Below are 16,446 nucleotides of genomic sequence, written 5' to 3' on the forward strand. Positions count from 1 at the left end.
TCACAGGAGCGACACAGAGAGACGGTCGCAGGAGCAGACCGATCACAGGAGGGGCACAGAAAGACGGCCGCCAGAGCAGAGCGATCACAGGAGCGGCACAAAGAGACGGCTGCCAGAGCAGAGCGATCACAGGAGCAGCACAAAGAGACGGCCGCAGGAGCAGAGCGGTCACAGGAGCGGCACAGAGAGACGGCCGACCAGAGCAGAGCGATCACAGGAGCGGCACAAAGAGATGGCCGCAGGAGCAGAGCGATCGCAGGAGGGGCACAGAGAGACGGCCGCAGGAGCAGAGCAATCACAGGAGCGTCGCAAAGAGACGGCCGCCGGAGCAGAGCGATCACAGGAGTGGCACAAAGAGACGGTCGCAGGAGCAGAGCAATCAAAGTAGCGGCACAGAGAGACGGCCACCAGAGCAGAGTGGTCACAAGAAGGGCACAAAGAGACGGCCGCAGGAGCAGAGTGGTCACAGGAGGGGCACAGAGAGGGCTGCAGGAGCAGAGCTGTCACAGGAGGGGCACAGAGAGACGGCCACAGGAGCAGAGCGATCACAGGAGCATCAAAGAGAGACGGTCGCAGGAGCAGACCGATCACAGGAGAGTCACAGAAAGAGGGCCGCCAGAGCAGAGCGATCACAGGAGGGGCACAAAGAGACGGCCGCCAGAGCAGAGCGATCACAGGAGCATCACAGAGAGACGGTCGCAGGAGCAGACCGATCACAGGAGCGTCACAGAAAGACGGCCGCAGGAGCAGAGCGATCACAGGAGCGTCGTAAAGAGACGGCCACCAGAGCAGAGCGATCACAGGAGCATCACAGAGAGACGGTCGCAGGAGCAGACCGATCACAGGAGCGGCACAGAGAGACGGCCGCAGGAGCAGAGCGATCACAGGAGCGTCGCAAAGAGACGGCCACCAGAGCAGAGCGGTCACAGGAGCATCACAGAGAGACGTCGCAGGACCAGAGCAATCACAGGAGCATCACAAAGAGACGGCCGCCGGAGCAGAGCTCTCACAGGAGAGGCACAAAGAGACGGCCACCAGAGCAGAGCGGTCACAGGAGCATCACAAAGAGACGGCCGCTGGAGCAGAGCAATCACAGGAGCGGCACAAAGAGACGGCCACAGGAGCAGAGCGATTACAGGAGCGGCACAAAGAGACGGCTGCAGGAGCAGAGCGCTCACAGGAGCGGCACAAAGAGACGGCCACCAGAGCAGAGCGATCACAGGAGGGGCACAAAGAGACGGCCACCAGAACAGAGCGATCACAGGAGGGGCACAAAGAGACGGCCACCGGAGCAGAGAGATCACAGGAGCATCACAAAGAAACAGCCACCGGAGCAGTGCGATCACAGGAGCAGCACAGAGAGACGGCCGCAGGAGCTGATCAGCAGAGAGATGACAGGAGGGGCAAAAAGAGACAGCCGCAGGAGCTGATCAGCAGAGAGATCACAGGAGGGGCAAAAAGAGATGGCCGCAGGAGCAGACGATCACAGGAGCGGCACAAAGAGACAGACGCAGGAGCAGAGCAATCACAGGAGCAGCACAAAGAGACGGCCGTTGGAGCACAGTGGTCACAGGAGCAGCACAAAGAGCCGGTCGCAGGAGTAGAGCGATCACAAGAGCGTCACAAAGAGACGGCCACCAGAGCAGAGCGGTCACAGGAACGGCACAAAGAGACGGTCGCAGGAGCAGAGCGATCACAGTAGCGGCACAGAGAGACGGCCACCGGAGCAGAGTGGTCACAGGAGGGGCACAGAGAGACGGCCACAGGAGCAGAGTGGTCACAGGAGGGGCACAGAGAGACGGCCGCAGGAGCAGAGCGATCACAGGAGCGGCACAAAGAGACGGCCGCCAGAGCAGAGCGATCACTGGAGCGGCACAAAGAGACGGCCGCAGGAGCTGATCAGCAGAGAGATCACAGGAGGGGCAAAAAGAGATGGCTGCTAGAGCAGAGCTGTCACATGAGCGGCACAAAGAGACAGACGCAGGAGCAGAGCGATCACAGGAGGGGCAAAAAGAGATGGCCGCAGGAGCAGACGATCACAGGAGCGGCACAAAGAGACAGACGCAGGAGCAGAGCGATCACAGGAGCGGCATAAAGAGACGGCCACAGGAGCAGAGAGATCACAGGAGCGGCGCAAAGAGACGGCCGTTGGAGCACAGTGGTCACAGGAGTGGAACAAAGAGATAGCCGCAGGAGCAGAGCGATCACAGGAGCGGCGCAAAGAGACAGCCGTTGGAGCACAGTGGTCACAGGAGCAGCACAAAGAGACGGTCGCAGGAGTAGAGCGATCACAGGAGTGGCACAAAGAGACGGCCACCGGAGCAGAGTGGTCACAGGAGCGGCACAAAGAGACGGCCGCAGGAGCAAACGGTCACAGGAGGGGCACAGAGAGACGGTCGCAGGAGCAGAGCGGTCACAGGAGGGGCACAGAGAGACGGCCACAGGAGCAGAGCGGTCACAGGAGGGGCACAAAAAGACAGGAGCAGAGCTGTCACAGGAGCAGCACAAAGAAACGGCCACCAGAGCAGAGCGGTCACAGGAGGGGCACAGAGAGATGGCCGCAGGAGCCGTGCGATCACAGGAGCGTCACAGAGAGACGGTCGCAGGAGCAGACCGATCACAGGAGGGGCACAGAAAGACGGCCGCCAGAGCAGAGCGATCACAGGAGCGGCACAAAGAGACGGCCGCCAGAGCAGAGCGATCACAGGAGCAGCACAAAGAGACGGCCGCAGGAGCAGAGCGGTCACAGGAGCGGCACAGAGAGACGGCCGCCAGAGCAGAGCGATCACAGGAGCGGCACAAAGAGACGGCCGCAGGAGCAGAGCGATCACAGGAGGGGCACAGAGAGACGGCCGCAGGAGCAGAGCAATCACAGGAGCGTCGCAAAGAGACGGCCGCCGGAGCAGAGCGATCACAGGAGCGGCACAAAGAGACGGTCGCAGGAGCAGAGCGATCAAAGTAGCGGCACAGAGAGACGGCCACCAGAGCAGAGTGGTCACAAGAAGGGCACAAAGAGACGGCCGCAGGAGCAGAGTGGTCACAGGAGGGGCACAGAGAGGGCTGCAGGAGCAGAGCTGTCACAGGAGGGGCACAGAGAGATGGCCACAGGAGCAGAGCGATCACAGGAGCAGCACAAAGAGACGGCCGCAGGAGCCGTGCGATCACAGGAGCATCAAAGAGAGAGGGTCGCAGGAGCAGACCGATCACAGGAGCGTCACAGAAAGACGGCCGCCAGAGCAGAGCGATCACAGGAGGGCACAAAGAGACGGCCGCCAGAGCAGAGCGATCACAGGAGCATCACAGAGAGACGGCCGCAGGAGCAAAGCAATCACAGGAGCGTCACAAAGAGACGGCCGCCGGAGCAGAGCTCTCACAGGAGAGGCACAAAGAGACGGCCGCCGGAGCAGAGCTCTCACAGGAGAGGCACAAAGAGACGGCTACCAGAGCAGAGCGGTCACAGAAGCATCACAAAGAGACGGCCGCCGGAGCAGAGCAATCACAGGAGCGGCACAAAGAGACGGCCACAGGAGCAGAGCGATTACAGGAGCGGCACAAAGAGACGGCTGCAGGAGCAGAGCGATCACAGGAGCGGCACAAAGAGACGGCAACCGGAGCAGAGCGATCACAGGAGGGGCACAAAGAGACGGCCACCGGAACAGAGCGATCACAGGAGGGGCACAAAGAGACGGCCACCGGAGCAGTGCGATCACAGGAGGGGCACAAAGAAACGGCTGCCGGAGCAGAGCGATCACAGGAGCGGCACAGAGAGACGGCCGCAGGAGCTGATCAGCAGAGAGATCACAGGAGGGGCAAAAAGAGACGGCCGCAGGAGCTGATCAGCAGAGAGATCACAGGAGGGGCAAAAAGAGATGGCCGCAGGAGCAGACGATCACAGGAGCGGCACAAAGAGACAGACGCAGGAGCAGAGCGATCACAGGAGCAGCGCAAAGAGACGGCCGTTGGAGCACAGTGGTCACAGGAACAGCACAAAGAGATGGTCGCAGGAGTAGAGCGATCACAGGAGCGGCACAAAGAGACGGCCACCAGAGCAGAGCGGTCACAGGAACGGCACAAAGAGACGGTCGCAGGAGCAGAGCGATCACAGTAGCGGCACAGAGAGACGGCCACCGAAGCAGAGTGGTCACAGGAGGGGCACAGAGAGACGGCCACCGGAGCAGAGTGGTCACAGGAGCGGCACAGAGAGACGGCCGTCAGAGCAGAGTGATCACAAGAACGGCACAAAAAGACGGCCGCAGGAGCAGAGCGGTCACAGGAGGAGCACAGAGAGACGGTCGCAGGAGCAGAGCGGTCACAGGAGGGGCACAGAGGGACGGCCACAGGAGCAGAGCGGTCACAGGAGGGGCACAAATAGACAGCCGCTGAAGCAGAGCGATCACAGGAGCAGCACAAAGAGACGGCCACCAGAGCAGAGCGGTCACAGGAGGGGCACAGAGAGATGGCCGCAGGAGCCGTGCGATCACAGGAGCGTCACAGAGAGACGGTCGCAGGAGCAGAGCGATCACAGGAGCGGCACAGAGAGACGGCCGAAGGAGCAGAGCGGTCACAGGAGCGGCACAAAGACGGCCGCCAGAGCAGAGCGATCACAGGAGGGGCACAAAGAGACGGCCACCAGAGCAGAGCGGTCACAGGAGCATCACAGAGAGACAGCCGCAGGAGCAGAGCGATCACAGGAGCGTCGCAAAGAGACGGCCACCAGAGCAGAGCGGTCACAGGAGCATCACAGAGAGATGGTCGCAGGACCAGAGCAATCACAGGAGCGTCACAAAGAGACGGCCGCCGGAGCAGAGCTCTCACAGGAGAGGCACAAAGAGATGGCCGCCCGGAGCAGAGCTCTCACAGGAGAGGCACAAAGAGACGGCCACCAGAGCAGAGCGGTCACAGGAGCATCACAAAGAGACGGCCGCCGGAGCAGAGCAATCACAGGAGCGGCACAAAGAGACGGCCACAGGAGCAGAGCGATTACAGGAGCGGCACAAAGAGACGGCTGCAGGAGCAGAGCGATCACAGGAGCGGCACAAAGAGACGGCAACCGGAGCAGAGCGATCACAGGAGGGGCACAAAGAGACGGCCACCGGAACAGAGCGATCACAGGAGGGGCACAAAGAGACGGCCACCGGAGCAGTGCGATCACAGGAGGGGCACAAAGAAACGGCTGCCGGAGCAGAGCTATCACAGAAGCGGCACAGAGAGACGGCCGCAGGAGCTGATCAGCAGAGAGATCACAGGAGGGGCAAAAAGAGACGGCCGCAGGAGCTGATCAGCAGAGAGATCACAGGAGGGGCAAAAAGAGATGGCCGCAGGAGCAGACGATCACAGGAGCGGCACAAAGAGACAGACGCAGGAGCAGAGCGATCACAGGAGCAGCACAAAGAGACGGCCGTTGGAGCACAGTGGTCACAGGAGCAGCACAAAGAGATGGTCGCAGGAGTAGAGCGATCACAGGAGCGGCACAAAGAGACGGCCACCAGAGCAGAGCGGTCACAGGAACGGCACAAAGAGACGGTCGCAGGAGCAGAGCGATCACAGGAGCGGCACAAAGAGACGGCAACCGGAGCAGAGCGATCACAGGAGGGGCACAAAGAGACGGCCACCGGAACAGAGCGATCACAGGAGGGGCACAAAGAGACGGCCACCGGAGCAGTGCGATCACAGGAGGGGCACAAAGAAACGGCTGCCGGAGCAGAGCGATCACAGGAGCGGCACAGAGAGACGGCCGCAGGAGCTGATCAGCAGAGAGATCACAGGAGGGGCAAAAAGAGACGGCCGCAGGAGCTTATCAGCAGAGAGATCACAGGAGGGGCAAAAAGAGATGGCCGCAGGAGCAGACGATCACAGGAGCGGCACAAAGAGACAGACGCAGGAGCAGAGCGATCACAGGAGCAGCACAAAGAGACGGCCGTTGGAGCACAGTGGTCACAGGAGCAGCACAAAGAGATGGTCGCAGGAGTAGAGCGATCACAGGAGCGGCACAAAGAGACGGCCACCGGAGCAGAGTGGTCACAGGAGCGGCACAAAGAGACGGCCGCAGGAGCAAACGGTCACAGGAGGGGCACAGAGAGACGGTCGCAGGAGTAGAGCGATCACAAGAGCGGCACAAAGAGACGGCCACCAGAGCAGAGCGGTCACAGGAACGGCACAAAGAGACGGTCGCAGGAGCAGAGCGATCACAGTAGCGGCACAGAGAGACGGCCACCGGAGCAGAGTGGTCACAGGAGGGGCACAGAGAGACGGCCACCGGAGCAGAGTGGTCACAGGAGGGGCACAGAGAGACGGCCGCAGGAGCAGAGTGATCACAAGAACGGCACAAAAAGACGGCAGCAGGAGCAGAGCGGTCACAGGAGGAGCACAGAGAGACGGTCGCAGGAGCAGAGCGGTCACAGGAGGGGCACAGAGCGACGGCCACAGGAGCAGAGCGGTCACAGGAGGGGCACAAAAAGACAGCCGCCGAAGCAGAGCGATCACAGGAGGGGCACAAAGAGACGGCCACCAGAGCAGAGCGGTCACAGGAGGGGCACAGAGAGATGGCCGCAGGAGCCGTGCGATCACAGGAGCGTCACAGAGAGACGGTCGCAGGAGCAGAGCGATCACAGGAGCGGCACAGAGAGACGGCCGAAGGAGCAGAGCGATCACAGGAGCGGCACAGAGAGACGGCCGCAGGAGCAGAGCGATCACAGGAGCATCACAAAGAGACGGCCGCCGGAGCAGAGCAATCACAGGAGGGGCACAAAGAGACACAGTACAGTGCTGTAACCGATCACGTTATTCTAACTCGCTGCATGCAGGCTTTGTAAATCTATTTCCCGACTCCATTGCAGGTCACAGTCATAACATGTGCGTCTTGCAATTGACCAATGTGAACATAGCCTGAAGGTGAAGATAAAGATCTATGAATTGGAGCTGTAAACATCACTCTAAAAAATCTTTTTTTTTTTTTTTTTGCAAAATACTTGAATGCATATTTATAATCATATTTTCTATAACAGTCAATTTAAAAACTGTGCTTCAAATTAGGGTTTAATGAGTTTAATGAGTCAACAACAGCCAACCATGAGGGCAGCACACCGCAAGTCCTCCGGGCAAGAGAGATTCAGGTTATACAAAAAAACAAACAAAAAAATTTGATTTCTTGAAAGGCAGCCCTAACCCCATAATGATCTCCTGCCTAATCAGTATAACGCGGCAGGTCCCGGCGAGAGCGATGCATCGCGGCGATTCTCGAGCAGATCTGACCCAATACGCATAATTAAAAGACATTAGATCTAGACGAAACATTGTAGCGTCTTTTTGCTAAATGACTTATTGACGTTCCGAAATTGTGCCCCCCCCCCCCAACGAGGGGTTCAGCCAAAGTGTAGATGAAATACGCATCTGCCTGTTTACATCCCGCGCTGTCCAAAAATACTGGCTCGACCGAACGCTTCAATTGCCTTATAATTCACGACTAATATCTCCTCCGCCGCTTCGCCGCCACGCTGAGCTTCAATGGACGCATTACAAAAAAGCCGCGTGAATTTTAACAGCGGTGCGGGAGAAATTAGACGCAGATAAGACATTCATCAGCGGGAAAATGGGACGCGGCGCTCGCCAAACACAAAGTGACGTCCGGGGAACGCTCACCGATCGTAACGACTCTGGAGGAAAAAAAAGTTAGTAAAAAGTCCTGAAATGATATTATGTTGGAGGGAAGGGGGGCCAGGCTGTGAATTATACATTTAATATACGCGGCTTCATCCGTCCCCTGAGCGCCTGGCAGCTCGCAGCTCAACTCCAAACTGTACATTTCACAAGATAAACATTTGTTTTATAATCCAACAAATAACATTAAAAGAAAAAGTCGTGTTTAGGATATATACCGTGCATCCTCGCTGCATTCACATTATGCAGCAAATACCACAACACCACAACAGCTTTTTCTAACTGTTAAGTAAGCAGCATCTCCCTCTGTGCATAGAACTCTCAGTAACGAACATTCCGTACAGATCACCTGGCAGGACTAAAGATGTCACCACCAGTGATAAATTTCAGAATGAAAATCAGGGAGAGGAAAGATTATACAATGGGCAAACACTGACTAAATAATCTATACATGAATAGTGTAACAAAATTAGCAATTTGATTTATTATGTCATTTTCACTACAGGTCCTCTTTAAGGTCCATACCCACCACGCAAGTTTTTGAGACTTTTTCACCATGAAAATTCGTTTTTGCAATATCTTGTAACAACAAAAATGCGAGTAGCCTGTCGTCGCAGCGGTTATCGAGTTGAATGATCTTCATGACAGATCACATCTCGGACGATCGTTAAGATTTTCGCTGTAGCCAATAGACTGAAATTTGAATGTTTGTCTAAACGATTGTTCCCGTGCCGTCCTGCGATTTTGTAAGATAGATCAGGAAACAATCATTTGTTGGCGCAGATTCCCTGATCCATCCCCCTGTAGGTACTCAGCTATAAAAGGCCATCAGGTAAACGGCTGGAGGTGGAAACGGCCGCATGTAACCAATACACACTGGCTCTTACAGCGCCACAGATGCAGCCTTCTACTGCACTGCGGCCACTGGCAATGCCTGAGAATGCACTGCAGCCAATGACAAGAGACTGAGACTACTCTGCAGCCACCAACACCAACTGCACTGCAGCCACTGACAATGCCTGAGAATGCACTGCAGCTAATGACAAGAGACTGAGACTACTCTGCAGCCACCAACACCAACTGCACTGCAGCCACTGACAATGCCTGAGAACGCACTGCAGCTAATGACAAGAGACTGAGACTATTCTGCAGCCACCAACACCAACTGCACTGCGGCCACTGACAATGCCTGAGAACGCACTGCAGCTAATGACAAGAGACTGAGACTATTCTGCAGCCACCAACACCAACTGCACTGCGGCCACTGACAATGCCTGAGAATGCACTGCAGCTAATGACAAGAGACTGAGACTACTCTGCAGCCACCAACACCAACTGCACTGCAGCCACTGACAATGCCTGAGAACGCACTGCAGCTAATGACAAGAGACTGAGACTATTCTGCAGCCACCAACACCAACTGCACTGCGGCCACTGACAATGCCTGAGAACGCACTGCAGCCAATGACAAGAGACTGAGACTACTCTGCAGCCACCAACACCAACTGCACTGCGGCCACTGACAATGCCTGAGAAAGCACTGCAGCTAATGACAAGAGACTGAGACTATTCTGCAGCCACCAACACCAACTGCACTGCGGCCACTGACAATGCCTGAGAACGCACTGCAGCTAATGACAAGAGCCTGAGACTATTCTGCAGCCACCAACACCAACTGCACTGTGGCCACTGACAATGCCTGAGAATGCACTGCAGCTAATGACAAGAGCCTGAGACTATTCTGCAGCCACCAACACCAACTGCACTGTGGCCACTGACAATGCCTGAGAACGCACTGCAGCTAATGACAAGAGACTGAGACTACTCTGCAGCCACCAACACCAACTGCACTGCGGCCACTGACAATGCCTGAGAACGCACTGCAGCTAATGACAAGAGCCTGAGACTATTCTGCAGCCACCAACACCAACTGCACTGCGGCCACTGACAATGCCTGAGAAAGCACTGCAGCCAATGACAAGAGACTGAGACTATTCTGCAGCCACCAACACCAACTGCACTGCGGCCACTGACAATGCCTGAGAACGCACTGCAGCTAATGACAAGAGACTGAGACTATTCTGCAGCCACCAACACCAACTGCACTGTGGCCACTGACAATGCCTGAGAATGCACTGCAGCTAATGACAAGAGACTGAGACTATTCTGCAGCCACCAACACCAACTGCACTGCGGCCACTGACAATGCCTGAGAACGCACTGCAGCTAATGACAAGAGCCTGAGACTATTCTGCAGCCACCAACACCAACTGCACTGCGGCCACTGACAATGCCTGAGAATGCACTGCAGCTAATGACAAGAGACTGAGACTATTCTGCAGCCACCAACACCAACTGCACTGCGGCCACTGACAATGCCTGAGAACGCACTGCAGCTAATGACAAGAGCCTGAGACTACTCTGCAGCCACCAACACCAACTGCACTGCGGCCACTGACAATGCCTGAGAAAGCACTGCAGTTAATGACAAGAGACTGAGACTATTCTGCAGCCACCAACACCAACTGCACTGCGGCCACTGACAATGCCTGAGAACACACTGCAGCTAATGACAAGAGACTGAGACTATTCTGCAGCCACCAACACCAACTGCACTGCGGCCACTGACAATGCCTGAGAACGCACTGCAGCTAATGACAAGAGACTGAGACTATTCTGCAGCCACCAACACCAACTGCACTGCGGCCACTGACAATGCCTGAGAATGCACTGCAGCTAATGACAAGAGACTGAGACTATTCTGCAGCCACCAACACCAACTGCACTGCGGCCACTGACAATGCCTGAGAACACACTGCAACTAATGACAAGAGCCTGAGACTATTCTGCAGCCACCAACACCAACTGCACTGCGGCCACTGACAATGCCTGAGAATGCACTGCAGCTAATGACAAGAGACTGAGACTATTCTGCAGCCACCAACACCAACTGCACTGCGGCCACTGACAATGCCTGAGAACGCACTGCAGCCAATGACAAGAGACTGAGACTATTCTGCAGCCACCAACACCAACTGCACTGCGGCCACTGACAATGCCTGAGAATGCACTGCAGCTAATGACAAGAGACTGAGACTATTCTGCAGCCACCAACACCAACTGCACTGCGGCCACTGACAATGCCTGAGAACGCACTGCAGCCAATGACAAGAGACTGAGACTATTCTGCGGCCATCAACACCAACTGCACTGCGGCCACTGACAATGCCTGAGAATGCACTGCAGCTAATGACAAGAGACTGAGACTATTCTGCAGCCACCAACACCAACTGCACTGCGGCCACTGACAATGCCTGAGAACGCACTGCAGCTAATGACAAGAGACTGAGACTATTCTGCAGCCACCAACACCAACTGCACTGCGGCCACTGACAATGCCTGAGAACGCACTGCAGCTAATGACAAGAGACTGAGACTATTCTGCAGCCACCAACACCAACTGCACTGCGGCCACTGACAATGCCTGAGAATGCACTGCAGCTAATGACAAGAGACTGAGACTATTCTGCAGCCACCAACACCAACTGCACTGCGGCCACTGACAATGCCTGGGAACGCACTGCAACTAATGACAAGAGACTGAGACTATTCTGCAGCCACCAACACCAACTGCACTGCAGCCACTGACAATGCCAAAGCACTGCAGCTAATGACAAGAGACTGAGACTATTCTGCAGCCACCAGCACCAACTGCACTGCGGCCACTGACAATGCCAAAGCACTGCAGCTAATGACAAGAGACTGAGACTATTCTGCAGCCACCAACACCAACTGCACTGCGGCCACTGACAATGCCTGAGAACGCACTGCAGCTAATGACAAGAGACTGAGACTATTCTGCAGCCACCAACACCAACTGCACTGTGTCACTGACAATGCCTGAGAATGCACTGCAGCTAATGACAAGAGACTGAGACTATTCTGCAGCCACCAACACCAACTGCACTGCGGCCACTGACAATGCCTGAGAACGCACTGCAGCCAATGACAAGAGACTGAGACTATTCTGCAGCCACCAGCACCAACTGCACTGCGGCCACTGACAATGCCTGAGAACGCACTGCAGCTAATGACAAGAGACTGAGACTATTCTGTAGCCACCAACACCAACTGCACTGCGGCCACTGACAATGCCTGAGAACGCACTGCAGCCAATGACAAGAGACTGAGACTATTCTGCAGCCACCAGCACCAACTGCACTGCAGCCACTGACAATGCCTGAGAACGCACTGCAGCCAATGACAAGAGCCTGAGACTACTCTGCAGCCACCAACACCAACTGCACTGCGGCCACTGACAATGCCTGAGAAAGCACTGCAGCTAATGACAAGAGACTGAGACTATTCTGCAGCCACCAACACCAACTGCACTGCGGCCACTGACAATGCCTGAGAATGCACTGCAGCTAATGTCAAGAGACTGAGACTATTCTGCAGCCACCAACACCAACTGCACTGCGGCCACTGACAATGCCTGAGAATGCACTGCAGCCAATGACAAGAGACTGAGACTATTCTGCAGCCACCAACACCAACTGCACTGCGGCCACTGACAATGCCTGAGAACGCACTGCAGCCAATGACAAGAGACTGAGACTATTCTGCGGCCATCAACACCAACTGCACTGCGGCCACTGACAATGCCTGAGAATGCACTGCAGCTAGTGACAAGAGACTGAGACTATTCTGCAGCCACCAACACCAACTGCACTGCGGCCACTGACAATGCCTGAGAACGCACTGCAGCCAATGACAAGAGACTGAGACTATTCTGCAGCCACCAACACCAACTGCACTGCGGCCACTGACATCAACTAAGACTGCACTGCGGCCACTAACACCCACTGAGGCTGCATTACAGCCACTGACACTATACTGCAGCCACCAACTGCACTGTGGCCACTGACACTGACTGCACTGCGGCCACTGACATCAACTAAAACTACACTGTGGCCACTGACATCAACTAAGACTGCACTGCAGCCACTAACACCCACTTAGACTGCATTACAGCCACTGACACTGACTGACTGACACTATACTGCAGCCACCAACTGCACTGCAGCCACTGACACTGACTGCACTGTAGTCACTGACATCAACTAAGACTACACGGTGGCCACTGACATCAACTAATACTGCACTGCAACCAGTGACACTAACTGAGCCGGCACTACAGCCACTGACACTGACTATACTGAGGCCAGTGAAAAGAGACTGCGACTACACTGCAACCACTGACAGCAACTGACACTGCACTGTGTCCACTGATAACTGGGACTATATTGTGACTACTGAGAGCAACTGGGAGAATACTGTGACCATTAACAGTAACTGACACTGCACTGCGGCCATTGGCAGCGACTGAGCTAGATATCTGTGTGAGGGAGAAGGTTGCCTGTAGCCGGGAATGAGGGGATCATATTGATATACAATTTATAGTTCACCAAACAGCACTCGCCACAGTTAACATCTTTGAGAGAAGCAAAATGGAGACCGACATATTATTTTCCAAACACTTCTTAGCCTTTTGTGCTGCAGAATGACCCTTAAAGCTGAATTATGGCAAATATCTTCTGTTCTTAGCCCCCTATACTCTCCTAGTGGTTCTGGGTCACCCCAAGCTCTCTGGGTATCTCTGGGCAAAGACTGACCATTCTCCAGAGTTCTCTAATAACAGTGACTGCATCATACCATTCTGTCATAAAAAAGGGAATGTGATTGCAAGCTCTTGTTCATACAGCAGGAGCGCGATGCCAGGCAGGTTACCTTTAAGAACGGCGCCCCCAGGAGGTCATAGGCAGGAGAAAGACGGACGTTGGTCTCTGTTGCACTTTACTGGATCCTGCAAGAGAGAATAAAACATCACATTACTTCCTCAGACCACATGACTAGCTAGTTTTCCTTTATACTGACACATTGCGTTATAACGGACTCTGTTTTGCGCACTGTATTGCGCAATTCAAACTCTATAAACATCACCTCATCAGTTGCACTGTGGCGCAAGGGATTTAGTTGACAGAACATGCAGCGCATTGCTAGAATCAAGACGCACGCAAAGTGTTACTCCTTTGCGTACGTTACATCGCATGCCACCGCAAATGTCGTTTTTGGTTGTGTCTCAGTGTGAAGCTGCCCAAAAGGCCGAGATGCACGATTCAATAAAATTGATTGATTTTCCCATCTTTTCAATAACAATAATTGTATAGATAAACACCCCTCCCCCCCCCCCCCCCAATAAAATGTACTGCAGATTGAGAAAAAAACAACAACTATCGATTCTTCTAAATGTTTAGCGATCTATCTGATTGCATGTGGTAGAAAAATCAGTTAGAAAAATATAATAATTTAATATTTAAAAAAAAAAAATGCTCAGCAAAATCTAGCATAGGTGTGCAGCACATTTTCCATTGGAAAAATAATATCAGATTTATTTGATCAAAAAACCCCAAAACCTCAAAAATGGATTCATGTATGACTCTGTATTTTGATTTTTCACTTTTAGGATAAAAATTATTGATTCTGTAAGACAACAAAAGTTGAGAATAAAAAAAAATCTGAACAATCAGATTTTTTTTAATTGTTTGGGGAAAAATGTATTTCTCTGGAAAAATACCGTATTGTTGCCCTTAGACAAGTGTACCTTTGGCCACCAACATGTTTAAATTTCCTGCGTCGCTCATTGACTTACGCTACTTCCGCCGCCGCTGCGTCTCCGCAGAAGTCTCAGGGCCCTTTCACACCGGGGCGATGCCGTATTTTTACCACACCCCACCGCCAGGCAATGAAAGCCTATGGAGACTTTCATACTGCCCTGGTATGCAAAGATACAACGAAAGTGATGTTTTTCTCGGACGCGAGGACAAAACGACGTCAGCGCGCGTACTTGTCTCACTCTGCATCAGACCGGAAGTCATTTTACTCTATGGTGACGCAGGGATTTGAAAATGTTGGCATTGCGACGCTGCGGTGTTTTAACAACAGGCTTCCGTGCACTTGCACATACCTGAAGCAGGAAGTGATGGCAAGCGCGCATCACTTCCTGCTGGTGGACAGACAGGGAACACCGTGTACTAACGTAAGACCGCGTAAGACATAGAAAGTCTTCTCTGCTCTAAAAGATACGCAACTGCATAATAACCTAAATTAATTTATGTGTTACAGCTGATACTAATCTTGCAATAAATCTGCAGTGTCTACTTCCTGCTTTCATGGGAGCAGACATAGGGTCAACATCCTGTGCTTTCAAATGGGCGTACCTGCCATCTCTGCTGTGGCAATCATGTGACATAGGGGAGAGATCAAATTACAACTCTAACTGATTAGTCACAAATAAGAGACAGGCTCTCTAAATACATACAGGGTGCATTTCCCTTCTGTTTTGTGTTCAGGTCCACGTTAATCCTATTGTTCTAGTTTCACATTGAAAGAGAAGAATGAAGCATGTGACTTTCTCCCCATATGGCGGAGTGTGGGGGGTAATATTTCCGAGGCTGTCGCGGCCGAGGCGTCAGCGCGGTACACAGCGAGGCAGGGGAGCGGGCCGCAGCCTTTCTACTCCGCAAGCTGCAGACCTCTCACCATTCACCACGACTTACATCCTCTATTTCTCCTTTTCATATAATATTGCTGTTGGGGGAGGTTTCTCTGCCGCGTCCCACATCTGGAGGCCATTGTCAGTTTACAAGTAAATAAAGTTATAAGTGTAAATGGTGTATTAATTGGAGGGGTGGCACCCAGTTATTGCAGGTCAGGCCGCACTGAACCGGCCAGCGAGTCCTGAGCGGGAAATGGGGGGGGCGCTGTTTATAATAAGATCGCCAAATCATTTCATAAGCAATCCAAACATCCGCAACAAAGTCTTCTTATCTGAATAACGACCTTACTGAGGAGCTGCAGCCCACATCCAAAGAAAATAGACCTGTAGCGTGTATGGAAAGTGCTTCTAAACTATAATGTACACAACTTACAGGATAACATTGCTTATTCTTAATATAGTTTTCATTTATAAACTATTTAGTCGGCTTAAAGGGACTCCGAGCAGTGCAGAAACTATGGAAAGATGCATACCATTTTAAAGCTCTCTTTCTCCTCTTTCCAATGATATATAAATTGCCGCCCTACGTCTTTTAGTTTTCGCTATTTTCGCGATTGAAATTGCCGCGGCTGCGATTTCAATCGCGAAAATAAAGAAAACTAAAAGGCGTAGAGCGACGATTTGGGTGTCGCCAGAAAGAGGAGAAAGAGAGCTTTAAAATGATATCCATCTTTCCATAGTTACATTGTATTACACAGGACGACACTTTCCCCAGTGTCAGCAGCTTCATTCAGCAGAAAAAGTCGGCCTGTGTAATACAATGTAACTATGGAAAGATGGATATCATTTTAAAGCTCTCTTTCTCCTCTTTCTGGCGACACCCAAATCGTCGCTCTACGCCTTTTAGTTTTCTTTATTTTCGCGATTGAAATCGCAGTTGCGGCAATTTCAATCGCAAAAATAGCGAAAACTAAAAGGCGTAGGGTGGCGGTTTATATATCATTGGAAAGAGGAGAAAGAGAGCTTTAAAATGATATGCATCTTTCCATAGTTTCTGTTCTGCTCGGAGTCCCTTTAACCTGTACATACTGGAGGTAGCAGAAATCAGCAGCCAGTAACAGTAACAGCTTATACTGTACATACTGGGGGTAGCAGAGATCAGCACACACTGCACCTAGTTTACTATTAGTACAGGCATAGAATAACAGCTTATACTGTACATACAGGAGGTA

General features: G+C 53.1%; 2 protein-coding genes across 5 annotated transcripts in view; one reads left to right on the forward strand and one right to left on the reverse strand.

Moving 5' to 3' along the window:
* The window catches only part of CNTFR (ciliary neurotrophic factor receptor), an 841,679-nt gene that overhangs the window by 618,971 nt on the left and 206,262 nt on the right, over positions 1-16,446 (reverse strand). For all 4 annotated transcript variants that reach the window (XM_068253005.1, XM_068252965.1, XM_068252959.1 and 1 more), the window contains one exon: positions 13,447-13,522. The gene's annotated coding sequence lies outside the window, so the exon portion shown is untranslated. The remainder of the gene's footprint in view (positions 1-13,446; positions 13,523-16,446) is intronic.
* On the forward strand, positions 2,555-6,096 carry LOC137544140 (trichohyalin-like). The gene is made up of 3 exons (XM_068265218.1): positions 2,555-2,958; positions 3,151-4,104; positions 4,509-6,096. Exons 1-3 carry the CDS (start codon positions 2,555-2,557, stop codon positions 6,094-6,096), a joined length of 2,946 nt encoding a protein of 981 aa, XP_068121319.1.

Source organism: Hyperolius riggenbachi, chromosome 1 (genome assembly GCF_040937935.1).
Source record: "Hyperolius riggenbachi isolate aHypRig1 chromosome 1, aHypRig1.pri, whole genome shotgun sequence".
Lineage (NCBI taxonomy): Eukaryota > Metazoa > Chordata > Amphibia > Anura > Hyperoliidae > Hyperolius > Hyperolius riggenbachi.

Bases quoted from the DNA above. Each gene is read 5' to 3' on its own strand.
- LOC137544140 (XM_068265218.1), top strand. From the start codon at position 2,555: ATGGCCGCAGGAGCCGTGCGATCACAGGAGCGTCACAGAGAGACGGTC. The intron at 2,959-3,150 runs GTAGCGGCACAG...AGACGGCCGCAG, and splicing joins GCAGGAGCAGAGCGATCAAA to GAGCCGTGCGATCACAGGAG. The intron at 4,105-4,508 runs GTAGCGGCACAG...AGACGGTCGCAG, and splicing joins GCAGGAGCAGAGCGATCACA to GAGCAGAGCGATCACAGGAG.